At 43.4% G+C, this 17500-nt stretch overlaps 3 protein-coding genes across 5 annotated transcripts in view; 1 reads left to right on the top strand and 2 right to left on the bottom strand.

The window, feature by feature from the left end:
• The window catches only part of LOC126574110 (cytochrome b5 reductase 4), a 42636-nt gene extending 32919 nt beyond the window's left edge, over positions 1-9717 (top strand). For both annotated transcript variants that reach the window (XM_050234097.1, XM_050234096.1), the window contains 3 exons: positions 965-2102; positions 3600-3689; positions 8575-9717. In XM_050234097.1, the coding sequence (XP_050090054.1) occupies positions 965-2102; positions 3600-3689; positions 8575-8857 (1511 nt within the window). In that variant the 3' untranslated portion in view covers positions 8858-9717. The remainder of the gene's footprint in view (positions 1-964; positions 2103-3599; positions 3690-8574) is intronic.
• A 468-nt stretch (positions 9718-10185) lies between these two features.
• On the bottom strand, positions 10186-14135 carry LOC126574123 (parkin coregulated gene protein homolog). The gene is made up of 4 exons (XM_050234112.1): positions 13660-14135; positions 13305-13586; positions 13030-13179; positions 10186-11217 (listed from the first exon to the last, which is right to left on the bottom strand). The coding sequence occupies exons 1-4, from the start codon at positions 13856-13858 to the stop codon at positions 11057-11059; spliced, it is 792 nt and encodes a 263-aa protein (XP_050090069.1). The 5' UTR covers positions 13859-14135; the 3' UTR covers positions 10186-11056.
• A 1002-nt stretch (positions 14136-15137) lies between these two features.
• Positions 15138-17500, bottom strand: part of LOC126574113 (CTTNBP2 N-terminal-like protein) — a 9521-nt gene continuing 7158 nt past the window's right edge. For both annotated transcript variants that reach the window (XM_050234099.1, XM_050234100.1), the window contains one exon: positions 15138-17500. This exon is cut by the window's right edge and continues 1415 nt beyond it. The gene's annotated coding sequence lies outside the window, so the exon portion shown is untranslated.

The raw sequence follows: 17500 nt of genomic DNA, 5'->3' as shown, positions 1-17500 counted from the left end.
TTTTACACATAATACAGAACATAACTTTCGAGGCGCAAACACTCGATCAAACTGATAAATTTGGGACATAACCCAGGGCTCTCCATCGGTGTTTACGTATTGGTTCCTGGAATGCATTAAAACATCGACAGCCCTCTGTTGCCATTCGATGAAGAAGTCATTTCCGTTTCCCCAAAAGCAAAGAAACAGCTGTGGGAAGGTGCAAAACTCACGTTCAACATTTCCCAGCATCATTTCTTGGAAATCCAAACTTTCTTGCGTTCGAATTTATTCCAGCGTATGCAATGGTTTTCGCAATAATTTGAAGAGTTACTCCTAATGTTAAGATAAACTCTTGTTATGTTTGTTGTCGAGAATTGTCGTGTACGTGTTTGTCGAGTCACGAATTCTGCGAATTTAACATTTCGCGATGGCATTGTTTGCGAGAAATCGCTAGCGGCGCCCTGTTTCGTTCAAAACAGCATATCTGTATATGTTTTTCATCTTTTAAGGTGATTCAGCAACAGTTTTTATTTAAAGATAAATAGGGAATAAGCTAGGAAAATATAGGAACCAGGAACTAAGTGTACTTAATTGATGAGTGGAGTTTATCAGCGATTAAATTGCTTCTCCATCAATAATAGAATAATCGACGTAATGCATAATTACGATTGATAATGCATAAATTCAGTACATCTAAATTTAGGCGCTGGAGCTCAGAAGCTCATTTTTATGTAAATGCCGTTTCTGATTTTATTTTTAAATCGTGAATTTGGATTTAAAATTGTTGATAAAAGCTTCGCTTATATTTTTAACGCTCAAACAAAATGATGTTATCTTTATGAACTGTCTCAGTTCTTCAGTGCCACTTAATATAATGCTACGGAAAAGCAGCTTCTCAAACTATAAACCCCACTCACGATCCCTTATGAACTGCATCGCTGCTAATGACTGTTTTCCCATCCCATATGCAAACACATTCCAGGTGCCGACGAGCTGATGCGTGGTGTCGGCAAGGACGCTACGAAGCTGTTCGATGAGGTACACGCCTGGGTAAACTACGAGTCACTGTTGGCGAAGTGTTACATCGGACCACTGCGTAACGTGGTCACCGTGAATCTGGCATCCGACACCGCCAAAAACCCCAACAGCAAACTTCCGCCACCGCCCCCTTCCTTCCTGGCCGCAACGAAAACACCTACAGCATCGCCCAACCTGACGGTCACCGGTGCCTCGACGTCGACGATGACGACAGCCACAGCCACAAGCACGCAACCAGATGGGAAAGTGGAACCGACCGGTGCACTCCCGGCTAGCTACTCCACTACCTCGATTATCAGTTCAGGTAGCGACGATGATTCGCTGAAGGTGTCCATTCCCATCGTACCGCGGTTCGACTGGATCCAGAAGACGGCCGACCTGACGCTCATCTTCTATACGCGCTCGTTGGCCAACCCGGGCATGCTGGTGGAATGTGATGACGACCGGTCCGGGGTGTCGGTGAGCATACTGCTCGAGGCCAGCGTTCAGCACCGTTACCGGTTCCGGCTATCGAACGGCATCCAGTGGCCGTGCACCGTACGCAACTCGCTGGAATCCGGGAAGATCGAGCTTCAGTTCGGCAAGGAAGTGCCCGCCCTCTGGACGGCTTTCGGTGAGATGCAGCACGAGCGTAAAGAGAACTGCGAGATGCAGCTGAACGAGTACGATGTAGCGACGCGGCTCGAGATCACGCACGACTCCTGTGCGCTGTTGCTGCAACCGAAAAGCAATCGACTGCTGCAGATCACTCCGGTCGGGTACCACGTTTCCGTGTCCGCTTCCATCGATGGAGAGTACGTGTCGAGGAGCTACACACCGGTGCCAGCGCGCTCCGTTGGGACGGACTGTCCCGGGACGTGTGTACCGTTGCTGGTGAAATCGTATGCCGATGGTAGCCTTTCGAAGCACCTGACGCGACCGGTACCGTTGGCCACGTCCCTGCAGGTGTCGCAACCGAGTGGCATCTTTGTGCTGAGCAAACTGCGGTACCACAATCGTTTCGCGCTGCTGGCGGCCGGCAGCGGACTGACGCCAATGTTGGCCTTACTTAGCTATCTGCTCGAGCGGAACAGTAACCGAATGTAAGTAATGGAGGGCAACTGTTTCCACAAATGATCTGCATTGTTGGTTGTTCGATTGGTTGGTTGCATTCAATTGGATCAATGAATCCTATCATATGATCATCATCCACATGATGATATTTTTCAATTTGGTTTTGTTCACAAACAACTACATTTTTGCAACGCTAAAGTGCAGTGCGGCCAATATTGAATTAAATGTTCAATAAAAAAGTTATCAACACTTTTCGCCACTGCACTTTTTGTTGATTTTGTCCAGTGTAGCTTCTTGTTTGCTCATCTGAACTATAAAAGTCGATATTGTTTCGTTAGTTTATTAGTTTTTCATTCTCATTTCCCCGTTTATTATTAAATTTTAATTACTACTATTTTTAACCCAATGAAGATGCTTCTAAAAAAAATTCAAAAAGGATTTAATTCGCGGAAAGTGTGGCAGCAACACTCGATTTTGAAATCCTTAGTTTAGGGAAAAAAATTGCCTCAAAGATGCAAGATCCACTAAGCCATATTGTGGCACGCTGCTGTTCAAAAAGCAATATCTTTGTCAGTTGTACTTCGATTCGTCTAACAATTTTCAACATTCAGAAAAGATTTAAAAGCTATTATAACAAATAGTATAAGTCTTTCTTCAATTAGTCTCGCTTTAAATGGACACAATTTCCATTAAATTCAGCTTTGATAAATCATATAACGTTTAAAAAGAAACTTAATGAAGGCTTCATTGTCCCAGCAACTGAAACGGATACTCTGGTTACTGGCAAACACCCCGTAGCCCCATAAGGTCACCGTAACCCTATACGGAAGAGCTTTTAGAAGCAGAGTGGCTCTGTCGACTACGGGGTTACGAAACAACTAACCCAACATCAGCCATGGCGAATTGAAATGGAACATGATAATTTACCAGCAAAGGGTCAACCGAAACAACGATCTTCTCAACCTCCAGAACCTCACACGGCGGATATGGTGCACGTGAACGGCTCCTGTCGTTTCGAGTACCGGTCCTAGGGGTTTAGGAGTGGATGGGAAAACTAATTGGAAAATGAACCCAATTGAATTAATTTCTGTTGCGGTTCCTAGCCGACCCAACCTCATTCCAGCCGATTCGTTCGGTTTTATTGTTGAATGCGTACGCAAATGGACTGTGGTAAGGCTAGCGAATCCGCAGGGCACCAGCCGGTGCCGGAAGATGCCGTCCGGCAAGAACACCAGGCTATATATTCACAATACAACCTTCATTAGTGGAATGGCTCCAAAAGTGTTACAGAATTCGAGAACTTTCCACACATTTTTCCTCCAACCAACCGTAATGGAAATCAGTGATCCATCCATCGTTGTCGGAATGGCACGGCACGGCAACGAACAGCACTACTTTAAATGATTTATTTTCTCCGACAAACAAACACATACGATGCCCTTTGAAACACTGACTCTTTCAATAGACTACCACTCGTAACTCTGCACACTTCAACTCAACTTACTCTCCTTTCCTATCGTCCACAGAGAACACGTGAGTCTGCTGTACTTCAACAAAACCGAGGCCGATATCTGGTGCCGGGAGATGCTGGAAAATTTATGCAAAAAGGACAAAAGGTAATTTATTATCCGGGCTCTGTATCCATTCGTGTTATCTCGGATGTGCGTCTGTTTCCGATGCCATACGGTAATCGGAAAGAAGGGGATTCGGGATTCGCTTTATAGAGAAGCTGTCCGCTTGATTGTATTCCCGTCACAGTCGCTTCCGTTTGGAAGTGCTTGGCTACGGTCGATGAGTGCCGGACGCACGATAATTCTATTGTTTCCATCGATTGGCTGCCGAGTGCGGCAACCAGACGTAGCGATAGCAACAGCAGCAGCAACCGTCCAACGGATCCTACGGTTCCGTTTGGTCAGCCAAAGGATGCGTGTAATCCATCGTAGGGTTGAATTATTCATGAGTACCGGAGACAAACCAGAGACAATCGAATTATGCAATCGGAATGATATTATTGCAATCACACACGCGCACGCACATGTACGCACACGGTTGGCCGTTTAACACGCTCGAGCGTTGTGAATGTGGTAATCGTGGAAAGCATTTGAATTCATTTGCAGGCGATAGAAGAGTGTTTGCTGAATCGTTTTCAGTGACTTTTATTAGCGTTGAAGTAACAGTCTTTTTGAATGTAATTGGACATTTTATGGTTTATCTAAACTAAGTGACTTCTTCTTAAGATACACTTTTTCTGAACTTTTTCTTTATTTAGAAGAGCATTCCGGAGATACTATACATCATTTTTTCGGGCTGATACCAATATCGACCGCTTACCCCATTTTACGTAAATGAGAAAACACCTAATCAAGTTTCAACTTACTTCACCAACACAATCTTTAAGTACTCTATCTAAACAAGAAGCACCAATTGTGCTTATGTTTTCTGTTTATTATTTTTACCTTGCAATTATTGGTTGAAAAAGGTTATAGCACTTTTACCTAGATGTATAACAAGTAAAACTGATACATGACATGCTAAAAGATAGATCTATTAGGCAATAATAGCCCCACAAACTTGATAAAACCATATACAAAAGGACTTTGTAGGCATCTAGATGTCTACAAGCATTATTCTGTTCATGTGATAATAACTGATCACTCCAGTTCGAATTTCGGCCTTTTGTCAAGATTGTCCTCTTGATAAAACATTCGATAGATTTCCAAATGTGATATAGCAAAGATGCGCTGCGTATGCAACGCTGCAGAGAGAAATTTGAAGATTTCCTTCACAGCTTAATAGAAAAGTCTAAAATGATCTCTTTGATGAACCATTACAAACCAGCCAATTGTACATATTAAACCAATTCCATATAAAATATTCCATATATATTACATATTAAGCCAATTCCATATAAAATCAAATTAAGTTAATTATTTACATACCGATTGAAGTATCGAACGAGACTATTGTGATGGAAGTCACTGTAATAACTTGACCTCCAAAACTTTGAAAACAACTTTTAGACTTTAAGTGTTAGATTGATTTAAAGTACGTTCGAAAGATGTAGTAGTTTCGCAAACGGTGCCACTGCCATCAGCTTTGCACTGAGCAACGCCAGGAAGCAAAAAGGCCCAGAGCATGTGCGCCTAGAGCCACTTCAACAAATGACCATCTCGAGGCAGTCCAAGTACCAAACGGCTCCGGTCCGAGTTTTCTGAGTCACTTACTCGGCCGCTCGCTCCCCGTATCGGGCCCAGCATCATCAAGTTGTTAGTGGTGGTTTGTGTGACCATCGAGTGCAGAGACAAAGCGGGATTAAACCTGACAAATGACTCCATAACATCTCAATTCCCCGCCAGCCGCTGTGTTCCGCAAGTGCGTCTTGAAACGAGCCCAAAGAGAAAGTGCGCGTCTCCCTAACGAAAGCTTTAATGCTATTACAAAGGTCCGTTGAAAGCATGAGTGTCGTTGACTATATAGTGACTGCGGTATGGTCTGCAGTGGTTCCGCTCAATCGTGATTACTAATTGAAGCACCAGTTGTTCAAGTACGTGATGTAGGACCATTGACCGGGTTTTGTTGGAAATCTTTTGTCTTCTTTGTTGTAAAGTTTGTGATATGTTGTACATTTATAGATAAAATGTTCCAGAATGTCAAAGAGATATAAAGAATTGTTTATTAAAACAATACTTCCCCTGGGGCCAAAGCGAACTTTCTCGTTTTTCCAAATGTAACTAGCACACCGAAAAGGTTTTGCAAAGCACCAGTCATTAATTTATGCAACACAACATTCCTGGGCCACCATGTATTTAGGGAAAACGATGCATCAACTCCCTGCCCGGGCCATTCGTTGCGCATCGCTGGACGCTTCCTCGCTACTCGCAACTACAAACTGCACATCTTGAAAGCAATTTCGCGTAACATCTACCCGAGAAACCGTTCCCACGAACCGTTGCACCAACCGTTCCTGGCCACGGTTTGTCTCTGTCAAAAGAGTGTCTTTAAAATAAAAGGACACCGGGCCCCCGGCGGATGTTGCACAGGACGTACCAGGGCCACTATTCGTGCTTCGTACTCTTTGCGCACACTCTATCTCGGTGCTCGCGGTGCTATATACACCACCATAACTCCAATTACCTTACTGGAAGTTGCTTTTAATCTACGTTGGCATACACTTTCCTGTTGCCCGGCAACGGCAGGACGATGCATCTAGCCTGAGCATAAATTAAATTATCATACCAGCTAGCAGCAGCTAGCACACTAGAGAGGAACCGGTGGCTGTAGCGTAAAGTTGATCACCTGCCGTCATTGGCGCTTGGATCGTTGCCGCTGGACGGTCTCTGGTCTTACGGACCCTTAGACAGAGTGCTACGCTTCGCATACTTTGTGTGCATATCGTGACTAAGTACTAAATGCTTCTAAAACTTTCACCATGATACTCTACACCCAGCGAAATTAAAATAGCACCACCCAGTTTTTTTCTTATAAAAAGACGAATAATTCAGTTTCAATCAAATGCTTTCTGCTACAAGTGCTCAAAACAGTTACGGATTAAACTAGCATGAGTTTGTTTTGTTTGGTTTAGCCGTTTTTTGAAAAATCCAAGAAAACCAAAAAAAGGGTGCGAAATAAAAATAGCACCACTTATGGTTTTCAACAAAATCCATCTGTATTTCTCAAAATTTATCATGTTTTTGGCATTTGTTCATGAACTAAATGATTTCTATTAAACAGCTGATTGCAATTAAATGTGATTTCAGCAATAAAATCAGCGTTTCGAGACAAAAAAAGCTGTTTTCCGAGCGTTACTTGTCTTATCTGCTTCCAGCACTCCAGAACTCGAAATTTCAGCATGTTTACACAATCAAATTGCTTTCCGTTTTCATAAACACGAAGTGTAAGAATATACCAAAGGTTTTCTATGTGATTCAGATCCGGAAAACGGGTTGACCATTCGATAACTTCTGTATTTTTATCAGCAAACCACGTTTTGTGCGTTGTGAATGGAGAGTTGCAGCATTATCTTGTTGAAAAACAAAGTCCTGACCCATCAATGATGATTCAAAAGTATCTCTAACATGTGTACATAATCCTCAAAACTGCATTTTTATTGTTCTTTAAGCCAACGGATGCCTACTTGAGGCGGAAAAAGTTTTCCTATATTTTCAATGTGTGAGCGCCCAACTTCCTGCCCATCTCTAAATCTAGTCATGCGCAAATCGAGCTAGTAATATTGTAAGTCATCTAAACCATCAAGGTTGACCTTTTAAAATCATAAATGATCGAGTTATTCCATTCTTCGGACAGGAAATGTGATTTTTCGCGAAGCTCAGATAATACACTTTATGTAGCTTAGTTAGTTTGTGTCCTCCAAGTCTTTTGAGTAACTCCAAGTGCTCACTACCTGCCAGCATTTGGTGTACGTGATGTGTAGTCACTGTCAGATCCAATTTTGCGCGGATTTATGATGTTGATCTTTTCTCATTCACTAAAATCTGTAGCATTGTCCTGTTATGCTTTGCGGAAACCCTACTTTTCTCCCCACAATTCTCGATAGGATCAAGTTTATCGCTATTTTTCAACATTTTTCCATCAGCTGTGTATGCTTAATGAAGTATTTGAACCATTTTTCTGTTAGATAAGCTCGCTGATTATAATAAGTTATAATTTTTACCTTTTCCCTTTTACCCTTTAAAGTTAGGTGGTCCGATGGAATCATAGGAACTAAATCAAAAGGAAAAAAAATGATTTCACTGCTAATTGCACGTACTTAGAGTCCACTTTCATAGTCCTGAAAACCAAAACATAGTTCTTTAAAATGAGTGGAAAAAGTAAAATTAACCTGAGGTGGTGCTATTTTTATTTCGCACTTTTTTTTATTAAAAATTGAGTTTTAATGTTCATACTACAAAAAAATATCCCATATAGCAGTTCAAAACATCGATAGTGAGCTCACGGATAAAATTAACATAGAGACTGGCATTGTTTCTAAGATTTTTGGAAAAATAATGCCGAAAAACATGGTGGTGCTATTTTAATTTCGCGCAGTGTACTAGGACGAAAGTGCAACTATGAGAAGGTTAGAGTTGGGTTCGAGTTCTTCTTTTACTTTAACAGGTTTTAGATATTTCATAGTAGCACAAAATTCCATCCTGAAGTGGAAAATAATACTTACTTTTAGTACAAAATGGTTCAACATCGCTTCTGATATTCGATTCGTTAATCCGGAGCGACCTCCCTAGCCCTCCAGCGATACCAATTCGATCGTATAATTCGATTTACAAAATCAAAATCCCGTTCACGTAACGAACGCTTCTCGGTCGTGTTGATGCACCTAGTCTTCGATACCTCTTGCGTGCGCACTCGCATGATGGAGAACCCCTTCATCTGCCACCTCTTCTTGGCTGATCAGCGACATAATTCAATACCGGAATTCACCATGTTTGCTCTCCTACTTTCTTCATCATCTCGTTCTCGCCCCTTGCCCCCCCGTTTCCCGAACAGGCTCACCGTTAGGCACTTTCTATCGGAAGCAGATCCACAAGATGCCGGCTCAGGATCGGATCGGGACTCAGCGGATGGTGGTGGTGAGCACGGCACAGCCGGGCCGTCCTTCTCCCGTGGTCGCATATCGCTCGAAATCATTCGACAGCTGACGACTCCCGGGTCCCCTTCGCATGCCACCTACTGCTGCGTTTGCGGACCGAAACCATTCAACGAGCTGTGCCTGCAGTACTTTCAGCAAACGGAACATAACCCGAAACACCTGCACAGCTTTCAGGGTTAGTACGGAGGCGCTCCGAGGCGCGTCAGGTGCGTTGTCTAGCGGTTAAATCATGGAGGAAAGTGAAGACCCTACAGGGGTGGGTGATTGCATTGTGATAGAACCATGCGAGCGAGCGAGCAAAAGATACAGAGAGCGAGGCGATAACACAGGGAAGAGATGGCTTTTTTGTAGGTCGCGCGTAAGATGTTTTGTAGCGAACGTGTGTCTGTATTTGTCTCTGTGTGTATTAGGAACCAAATTCGAAGCGCATCGCATAGGAACCAATAGAACGCAAAAGCACCAAGCACCAGTTACTGTTACTACTTATGCGAACACTACACCAGTACCACTACTAACGACACTGCGAATAGACGCAAAACGGGTAGCGAATTGACCTGCACCACATTGACACGGAAGCAACCACAAACACACACCTACCAGGAGCACGTTATCATCATATGTTTAAAGGACCACTCTCATGTGAACATGAAGTCACCTTCATCGCTGTTGTCACCCATTACTGTTAGAGAGATGTGTTGTTTATTGTGTAGTGACAGGGAGAGAGAGAGATAACGCGGAGCGGAGGAGCTAGATAGCGCAAAAGGAGAGTGCGAATGATAACCGAAACACAGGACACGAGCAACGGAAATGATAGAAGATAGAAACAAAAGAAAACAGGAACGCGAAACCCAAGAAGAAATCTAGAATATTTTGCAACGAATTTCCCGTTTTTATACCGGTTTCTTTAGAGCAATATGGTTTTGTGCAACGGGATTGATTCACTTGAAGAAATTAAGTTCATAAACCGGCATGATGTCTATGCAGCTGGCAAAAATATGCATCAATGGGGTTATAGTTTGTAAACAAAACTCGTCTACAAACTAGTTCAACACTACCTTTTGTTACATAGTGTACAATAGAAATCAGGCATAATAATGAATTGAATCACTTATTCACATCACAAAATTTCACGTTTATATTATCCTTTAAAGTCACAGTGAATTCCAATTGATGCATTATGTGTTCCTAATTCAGTCATACGTTAAACATACTGTTCAGTTCAGTTCAATATAAGTTTCTATTATAATTCATTTAGCACTAAACGTGAGGAAGGCCTATGAACGACTCTTCTTTGATCCATTTTAACTACATACCCTTTTTGATAGAGACTCCAAAGCAGCAGCATCGGGACGGGGGAAGGGAAAAGAAAACGGAACGAATGAGCATTGTCCGGAATGTCCGTGAAGGTGAACAAGAGAAGCAAAATAAAAAAAAAGTAACCCAGATGTCTATTTTGAAAACGATAAATTGTTTTATTTGCACTAACGGTCACTAGCAGCATCGCGCCGATCCGAACACACATCACACCGTTGCGAGCTTCCGCGGTTGTGCATCTTCGATAAGGCCAAAATGGTTTCCCGATATATCCAGATAGCCGAGTTAAGCTAAGAGATACGGATATTCATATTTATCCTACTTGCTATCACTATTTACTAGCTCACTGTTATGCGTAGATGGTGTCGTTGTAATGAAAAGAACTTGTATTAACTAGATTCCTGCTAGACTAAGTTTATCAATTATACCATTTACTAATGTACCGCCAGAAAGTTGCACCGAATAACCAAAGAACGAACCTCGTTGCGGCCAGTCAATTATGCTACGTATATGCGCCATCTGTTTCGGTTCATTTGCGGTGTATGTGTATCTGTAAGAGTGTGTGTTTTGTTTGAAATAGAGCATGTCAGGTGTCGGTGCATTTTCATCCAATTTCTTCTAGCCTACCGGACCCCACCAGGGAACATTTGCTCTATCTACTAAACCCAACGACTGCTAAACATTCTCTGAACACCTTTCATTCCCCCTCCCCTTCACACTCATTCGCATTCCGGACGTTCGCTTCAGGAATGGCTCACCTGAAGGAATGCACCGTTGGCACGATGGCCATCGATCGTTTTCCTCCCTCTTACTCTAGGTTTTTGGCACTGTCATCGTGTGTTAAGCTCAGCAATGGTCTGCTCTGTCCTGTCCCTTTCGATCGATCCATCGCCTCCGCTCGCTGGCATCCTGGTATGTGCGCGAACAATGCTAGTGAGCAGTCAGAGGATCCTGCTCGCACCAGCCAGTTGCTGGAGAATTCGTCGGAGGCCATCACCGTGCATCGCCAACAACACGACATTAACTTCCACACTATTCCATCTCATCTCGACCACTTGCAGGTCTTTAGTTTAGGTAGCAGGACTCGTACGTCGGTACCATGTACTTAATGTTGATGAATGCGTCCTCACCGCCGTGCCGCTCCAGCACCTGCAGTGTTTCATCGATCAGATCGCCCACGTTCATGTTGTTCTTCTGGCCATAATCAATTGCATCACCCGAGTTGACTGCCGAAGGGGGTACGGAGTGTTAGACGAGCGCGCGCACGCGGTGGGTGTCGTGGAAGGAATGATAATAAATAGTTATTAATGCTGTGGAAAGTTCCATTACGCTACTGCACTCCGTTGTGGGTTTTTATTACCACATTAACAGGAGTGGTGGAGTAGTTGAAGTGGTGAGGGTTTCGGGTAGCGATGTAGAGCGATGGGAGGGAGCGATGTGTTTTAATGGAACGCTATGATCCGGTTACGTAAACACTTTTAGCAATGCACCGGACCGTGGTTCGTGAGTTCGCAAATGCTTTTGCCGTGATGAGGCAACTTTCGAGAGCATATGCTCGATTAAATATGGTGCAATGTAAGAGGGAACAGTCATGTTTTGAGTGACTAAGAGACACAATCAAACCATAGCGTTTGTAGAATGTGTCTATCACCACATAATGGAGTTTGAGATTATTTAGCTCCGGGGTATTTATCCGATTAAATTTCTATTTAAAAAACCCATGAAACTGTGTCATTTTTTTTAAATGTAGATATTTGTTTTTTACCTAAACTTCTTTTACAAAAAAGTTGCAATTTTACCAGCAACCTGGCGCCTCCATCATCAGATTTTCGGCAAAGGAGCTTCATAATTTTATTTTCCTTGCACGGCGACCAGTTTTGGAATTGTCTTTACCTCTTACTCGGGCCTTTGGTGTGAAAAATCAAATTCAATAAAGCCATGAACCTTCAAATTAGGTGATGAAATGGCCCGCGGACTGGTTGATACTTTAAACTGCGGACCGGATGCTAATATGAGTTTGAAACCCCTTGTATAGGAGAACGAACAGTAGTGAAACTAAATCATACAAATGAACTACCACGTTTTCGAAGAAATCACGTGGAAATCATAAGCTTTTCAATGGAGTTCATTTACACATAAAAAAATGTGAATCGTCGGAATAGATTTCTGACGTATTTTCCACTATAAATTGCGTCACATTTCATTCAACTCGCAGCTATTTACCGTAGTGTCCTCAATTATAAATGCATAAATGCTCTTTGTGGTAATTATGTAATCCAAGAACGCCGTAATGACTGTCAATTACGAACGGTAGCAGTGGATGGGATTAATTTGTGGCCATGTAAAATCAAAAATAGCCCCCAACATGGCCACCATAGCCGTAACAAAGTGTTGAATATTACATGGCTGTTGTATTTATATATTATTCATTTATTGGAGATCCGAGCCATCGGTTCGTTGATAGAGTTGTTTCTGCTCCAAATGGTGCAGCATTTAAACAGATTGTTATTACTTACACAGCATAATGGGGAGTTGGCAATGCAACAAACGGTCATAATTTTAACACAATAAGCCGTCTACAGCCAAGAAGTGCTAATAAATTTCATAAATTACTCCACTTTCATCCCTCTTGCTCTCAATGAAATCGCTTAATACACTCGCACCCATACAACGATACCTGGTGCGCTGTAAATGAAATGAAAAATGCGCAATTATAGCCCAAAGTGCCATTCGTTACTGGCAAACGTCACGCAACGGGGCACTGGAGAAAGGGAATCAGCCAACGAATCACCTCCCTCCACACCAGGACTGTAAACTGTCAACCAACATTGATGAGATGGAGTCATAATTAAACGATTCAACGATTAACTTCGGTCTACCAACGACGGAATTGTTTTACTTAAAGTGCGTGACTTTTAAGGTTCTCCACACCGAGAGCTACTAGATGACAACCTTCCCATTAGACCGTCGTTAATGTCACGGGGATCAATATTTATTCCCGGGGGAAATAAATGAAGCTTGATCGGGCGCGTACTTACTGTTCTTCACCTTGTAGGCATTAAACATGGGCAGCAGCTGACGGTAGAACGGTACCAGGGCCGGGCCAATCAGATCCGACGACATTACGAGCTGCTGGATGATTTTCAACGTAACGCACATCACCTCCATGTTGCGCGTGTTGAGCGCATCTGTGGGCGCGGAAAGGAAAGCGCGTTAGAAGCGAAGAGATGAAGGTGGAGAAGGTGAAGACCCAAAATCGATCAACTTCTAATGCGATTGCACAACGGCACGGCACGGCACCACCATGACTCACTCTTAATGGGGATAATTAGCTGTGGAATGACGGGATAAATTTTGTCCCCTCCGTGCGCCAGCAAATCCTGCACACCCTGCCGGGCGTACGTTTTGTACGGATGGCGTGTCTCGGAGAGCCCATCGAAGAACAGCGGCAGGTAGAGGCCATAGTCGAGCTTGTCGATGTCAACCGTCCAGGCGATCTTATCGCCACCGGTCAGGTACTCCATCTTGATCGGCAAATCACCCCGCTCGTAGTACATCCGGAAGGAGGTTGCCTTCGGTTGAATCAGATAACGTTCTACGGCGTAAAAAAAAAGGAGACGAAAAAGTAATTAGTGAAGAGGTAAGAAACGACAAGGACAAAGGCTCACGTTTTTGCGCCTTCGGTGGTCCCATGACGTAGGTGTTCTTCTGGAGCGATTCGATGGAAAACGCTGGCACGGGACGCAACGCAGCCGAGGCACTCTTCACACTGCGTACCGGGCGCGCCGCAGCAACCGAGCACGACCGTGGCCGGACCTCGAACAGGAAGGGCGCGGACGATGACTTGGTGGTGGTGGTGGTGGCCATCGTGTCGTTTCGTCACTTCGAACTAACTATCCGCAATAAAATCCGGGAATAAGCCTTCGGATGGTACGACACCAGCAAACAACACACTGCAGAAGACAAACGATTCGCAGTCGTCGTCTTGCGTGCGGCACAACAACCTCAAGGACGACGTCGAGACTCCAGCGCCAGAATGGGGAGGTGGTGGGTGGTGGCGATGCGATTTCCAACTCTGCAGCACCAACGGTAGCACCACGCTAGCACCACCATTAATGGTTTTTAGCAACAGGAAAATCCTTTAAATCCGAGGTCGATCCAGCAGTGAGTGTGCGATTTACAAATAAACAATAAGCAACACCAACAGTAGCCACCAGTCACGAGTTTTCACACGGTTTGTGTATCGGTCCTCCCTAAGGGAATGCTGCTCAAATGTTACATAGCAGCACGGTACGGTACGGCACGGCACGGCTACACTTCGCTGACGTACGCGGCAGCAGCTGGAGGAGTGTGTGGATTGTGAAAATATTTAGTTTTGGTTTTGGCCAATCGGCACCGCGCACCATGGTAACCGTTGAACAGGTTAACGAACAAACGCGGACGTGTACCGCGCACGGCAAAAAGTAGTACCAGCCGGCCCCCAGTAGTGGCCTTACTTGCTTGCTATGGTCGACCATGGTTGTACGCAAGGAATCTCGATTGCTTGCCAGCGGCCGGTAACCCTTCGATGGCAATAGAAGACCAAAACAATAAACTTTTGAAGAAATCGTAGTAACACTGAAAAGTTGGTTCAGTGAGGTACAGTTTTCCTTTGTTCAGGACAATTGTTTAACTCTAGCAATCATACAAACCAGAAAGAAACAGTAAAAAATCGTAATTTACTCTAAGTTTAAAAACACGTGGAACTATTTGTTTAGTGGAAGATTGTAGATGCAGCATACTAGCAGCGACTCGTGCAGATCCAGTTACAATAAAGAGGAATTCCTCTGGAATAGTTTGGTAAAACCAGCAGTAGTTCTCGACACCAAATGATTAAATAACTACAAAACCGCTTTAAAAAATTCTAAAAGTTGTTTATCAAACTTTATGATATTGCACCATTTACCAAAAACAGCAAAAACGAAAGAACATGACCATTACTTCTTCTGTGCGCAACAATTCCCCTCGGCGAAGTCGTTCTCCAGTCCGTCGGTACTGGATGTGGAAAATTCCATTAAAAATCAGGACAATACACCAATAATGCACACTACCTATTGAAGTAAAACATGAAACATACACCGGTCAAACTTTATCGAATATATATTGAAGTTTATTTGCAGTTATATTGTGGGCACCTAGTATAGCAGCGGATTTATTCATTCAATTTTTTCTTTAATTACAGAAACACTCTACTCAAGAACTAACTTTGTGTTTTTCCAGCTTCTTTACACAACAGCGAGCCTGCGCTGGGCCACTGGACCATTTTTTTCGTATAGAACAACGCTAGCCTTTCAAAGTACAGATGAACTCCGGCCGTGGTAGCACCACCTTCCTCTACGCTGCCATTTACAGTACTCTAGTTATGCTTGTTTGATTAGTATTAATAACATGTAATCCAACGGTAGTAGCACGGCTCTATGCTGTGTTATATACTAGCTGCACACTTTCCGTGGACTATAAGTAATGAGTCATCGAGTCTACAATGGGCAGATGGCTAATATTCGCTAGGTTCCGCTAAGTGAGTTGTGTATTCTTTGCTTTGTTTTTCCCTTGAGAGTATTATATTCCTTTATTGACCCTGTCCACCAATAGCAACACCATCCCCTTTGCGGTGGTGTGCCTTTAGCGAAGCTGTGCTAGGTTGAGCAGATGTGCAGTGGTCCGTCGTCGTTTTGATGAAAATCAACTACTTCGTCACGCCAGATACCCCATACCCGTACTCGGATGGAGATGGCTATATGGGTAATCGTGGACGGGCGTAGTGTAGAAATGTACTACACGTTATCTGTCTCTGCGCAGGAAATAATATTGCTAAATGGTTCCTGGCTGTGACACGTGGGAGCTGCGGTATGAACGGATCGAAAATACGCTAACTTATACACAAACCTAGTCATACACACTATTTTAGCCTAGTCGGTAAGTCGTAGCTGGAAAGTATCACATCAGTATTGCAAGCAATAACCCGAACAGCTGCCTTCAGTAGACATTACGCTCAGTGTGTTTACTCACTGTGTGGTTAAAAAATAAAAATCAAATGAACGTTCTTCAACATCCTCCTAAGAACACCCTAAATGATACTTTAATAATTCTCTACGTTGCTTATGTCACATGTTTACCTATTTCTATCATTTAAAAAATAGCTAGCGGCCATGCATGGGTTTTTCTTTCTGGTGATGTGTTTTGTTTTATAAGCAGATAAGAAACCTTTCTCTCAACATCGTGCACCGCCACAGAAACGGTATCTACTACCGTATGGCAAACGAAGAGTAGTTCTATTGGTTCGTCTAATGTGTGGAAGTTCGGCATTTGTTTCATTATCAACAGCAACACCCTATGAGCGATGAGAATCTTAAATAATACATTAAGTAAACCCCTATGGTGCAAGATCCGTTGCCTCTGTACAGTCACTTTCAAACTCACTGACTCTTTCCTCTACTATATCGGACACCTATCCCTTTAATAATGGGTTATGATTTTGCGTTCCAGTTGCACCGACACAAATTTCGACCATCCGGTAGTTAGTAAAAGTAGAAGTACAAAGAGGGAATAATCACAGCAGTTTACTATTGTTTTAAGATTGTGTGTTTCGTGAATTTTTTAAACAACTTTCAGATCAAATCGCTCGGCAGGACAGTGGGAACGCCACAGGATGCTCGTGCACACTTCAAAGACACACATACGTTCGCTGCTTCGCAAGCATAGTACATAGATAAGCTGCGCACTCTTTCGCACCTGGACAACTGAGAATACACACAGCGGAAGCACCTTGTCGTCAGCGCCGGCCCTATCTTCCGAGATCATCCCCACAAGCACCTTTAAAGGGTAGACTACTAAACAAAATTAAAACTTTTCTGCGCTCCCCCCGCTACGCTAGTATGACGAAGCGTAGTGGACAATACACCGAATGACACTGCCGTAAGATAAACAGCTTTATATATTGCTTTGATTTCGAAAGTAGCTGCGTGTTGCCGTATGCCGCAATAGATACAATGTCCGCAAAAGGGTCCTACTATCAGTGCATGAGACACGCAAACCAAATCCTTCAACTTTCTCATTCACCGAAGCGTACTGTTACGGATTTCGGGGGTGCACGCACTGTTTCATACTTTAATATGTTGCTATAGCTTATGTTTATCGTAATGCTCTTCCATCGTACTGTATTGCACCGAGCGGATCTCAGGGTAGCTGTGGTACTACTTCTGCTGCAAGGTCAAGAGGTGATTTATTACTAATATGTTTTATGCTTATGCTAACCTGGTTGTTTTTTTTTTGTTTAAGATGAGGCAACAGACGGACTTGATTCTAACGATATTGTGGCAACAAGAATGTGGAGAAGCTTTTCGGCGAATAATACTCTTGGCATTGCGTGAGTGAGTGAGTAAATGGTGTGGGTGTGTGTCTCGGTGTGTGATGTTAGATAACCGCGTTGTAAGGTAGAACCGATGATAATATCTTTGTAAATATGATTCG

The sequence above is a fragment of the Anopheles aquasalis genome, chromosome 3, assembly GCF_943734665.1.
Source record: "Anopheles aquasalis chromosome 3, idAnoAquaMG_Q_19, whole genome shotgun sequence".
NCBI lineage: Eukaryota > Metazoa > Arthropoda > Insecta > Diptera > Culicidae > Anopheles > Anopheles aquasalis.
This window is presented reverse-complemented; position numbering and strand designations above follow the sequence as displayed.

Coding starts and splice junctions, on each gene's coding strand:
- LOC126574123 (XM_050234112.1), bottom strand. CDS start 13,858: ATGGCCACCACCACCACCACCAAGTCATCGTCCGCGCCCTTCCTGTTC. Junction 13,587..13,659: donor ACCACCGAAGGCGCAAAAAC/GTGAGCCTTTGT, acceptor TTTACGCCGTAG/AACGTTATCTGATTCAACCG. Junction 11,218..13,029: donor TGCCTACAAGGTGAAGAACA/GTAAGTACGCGC, acceptor CCCCTTCGGCAG/TCAACTCGGGTGATGCAATT.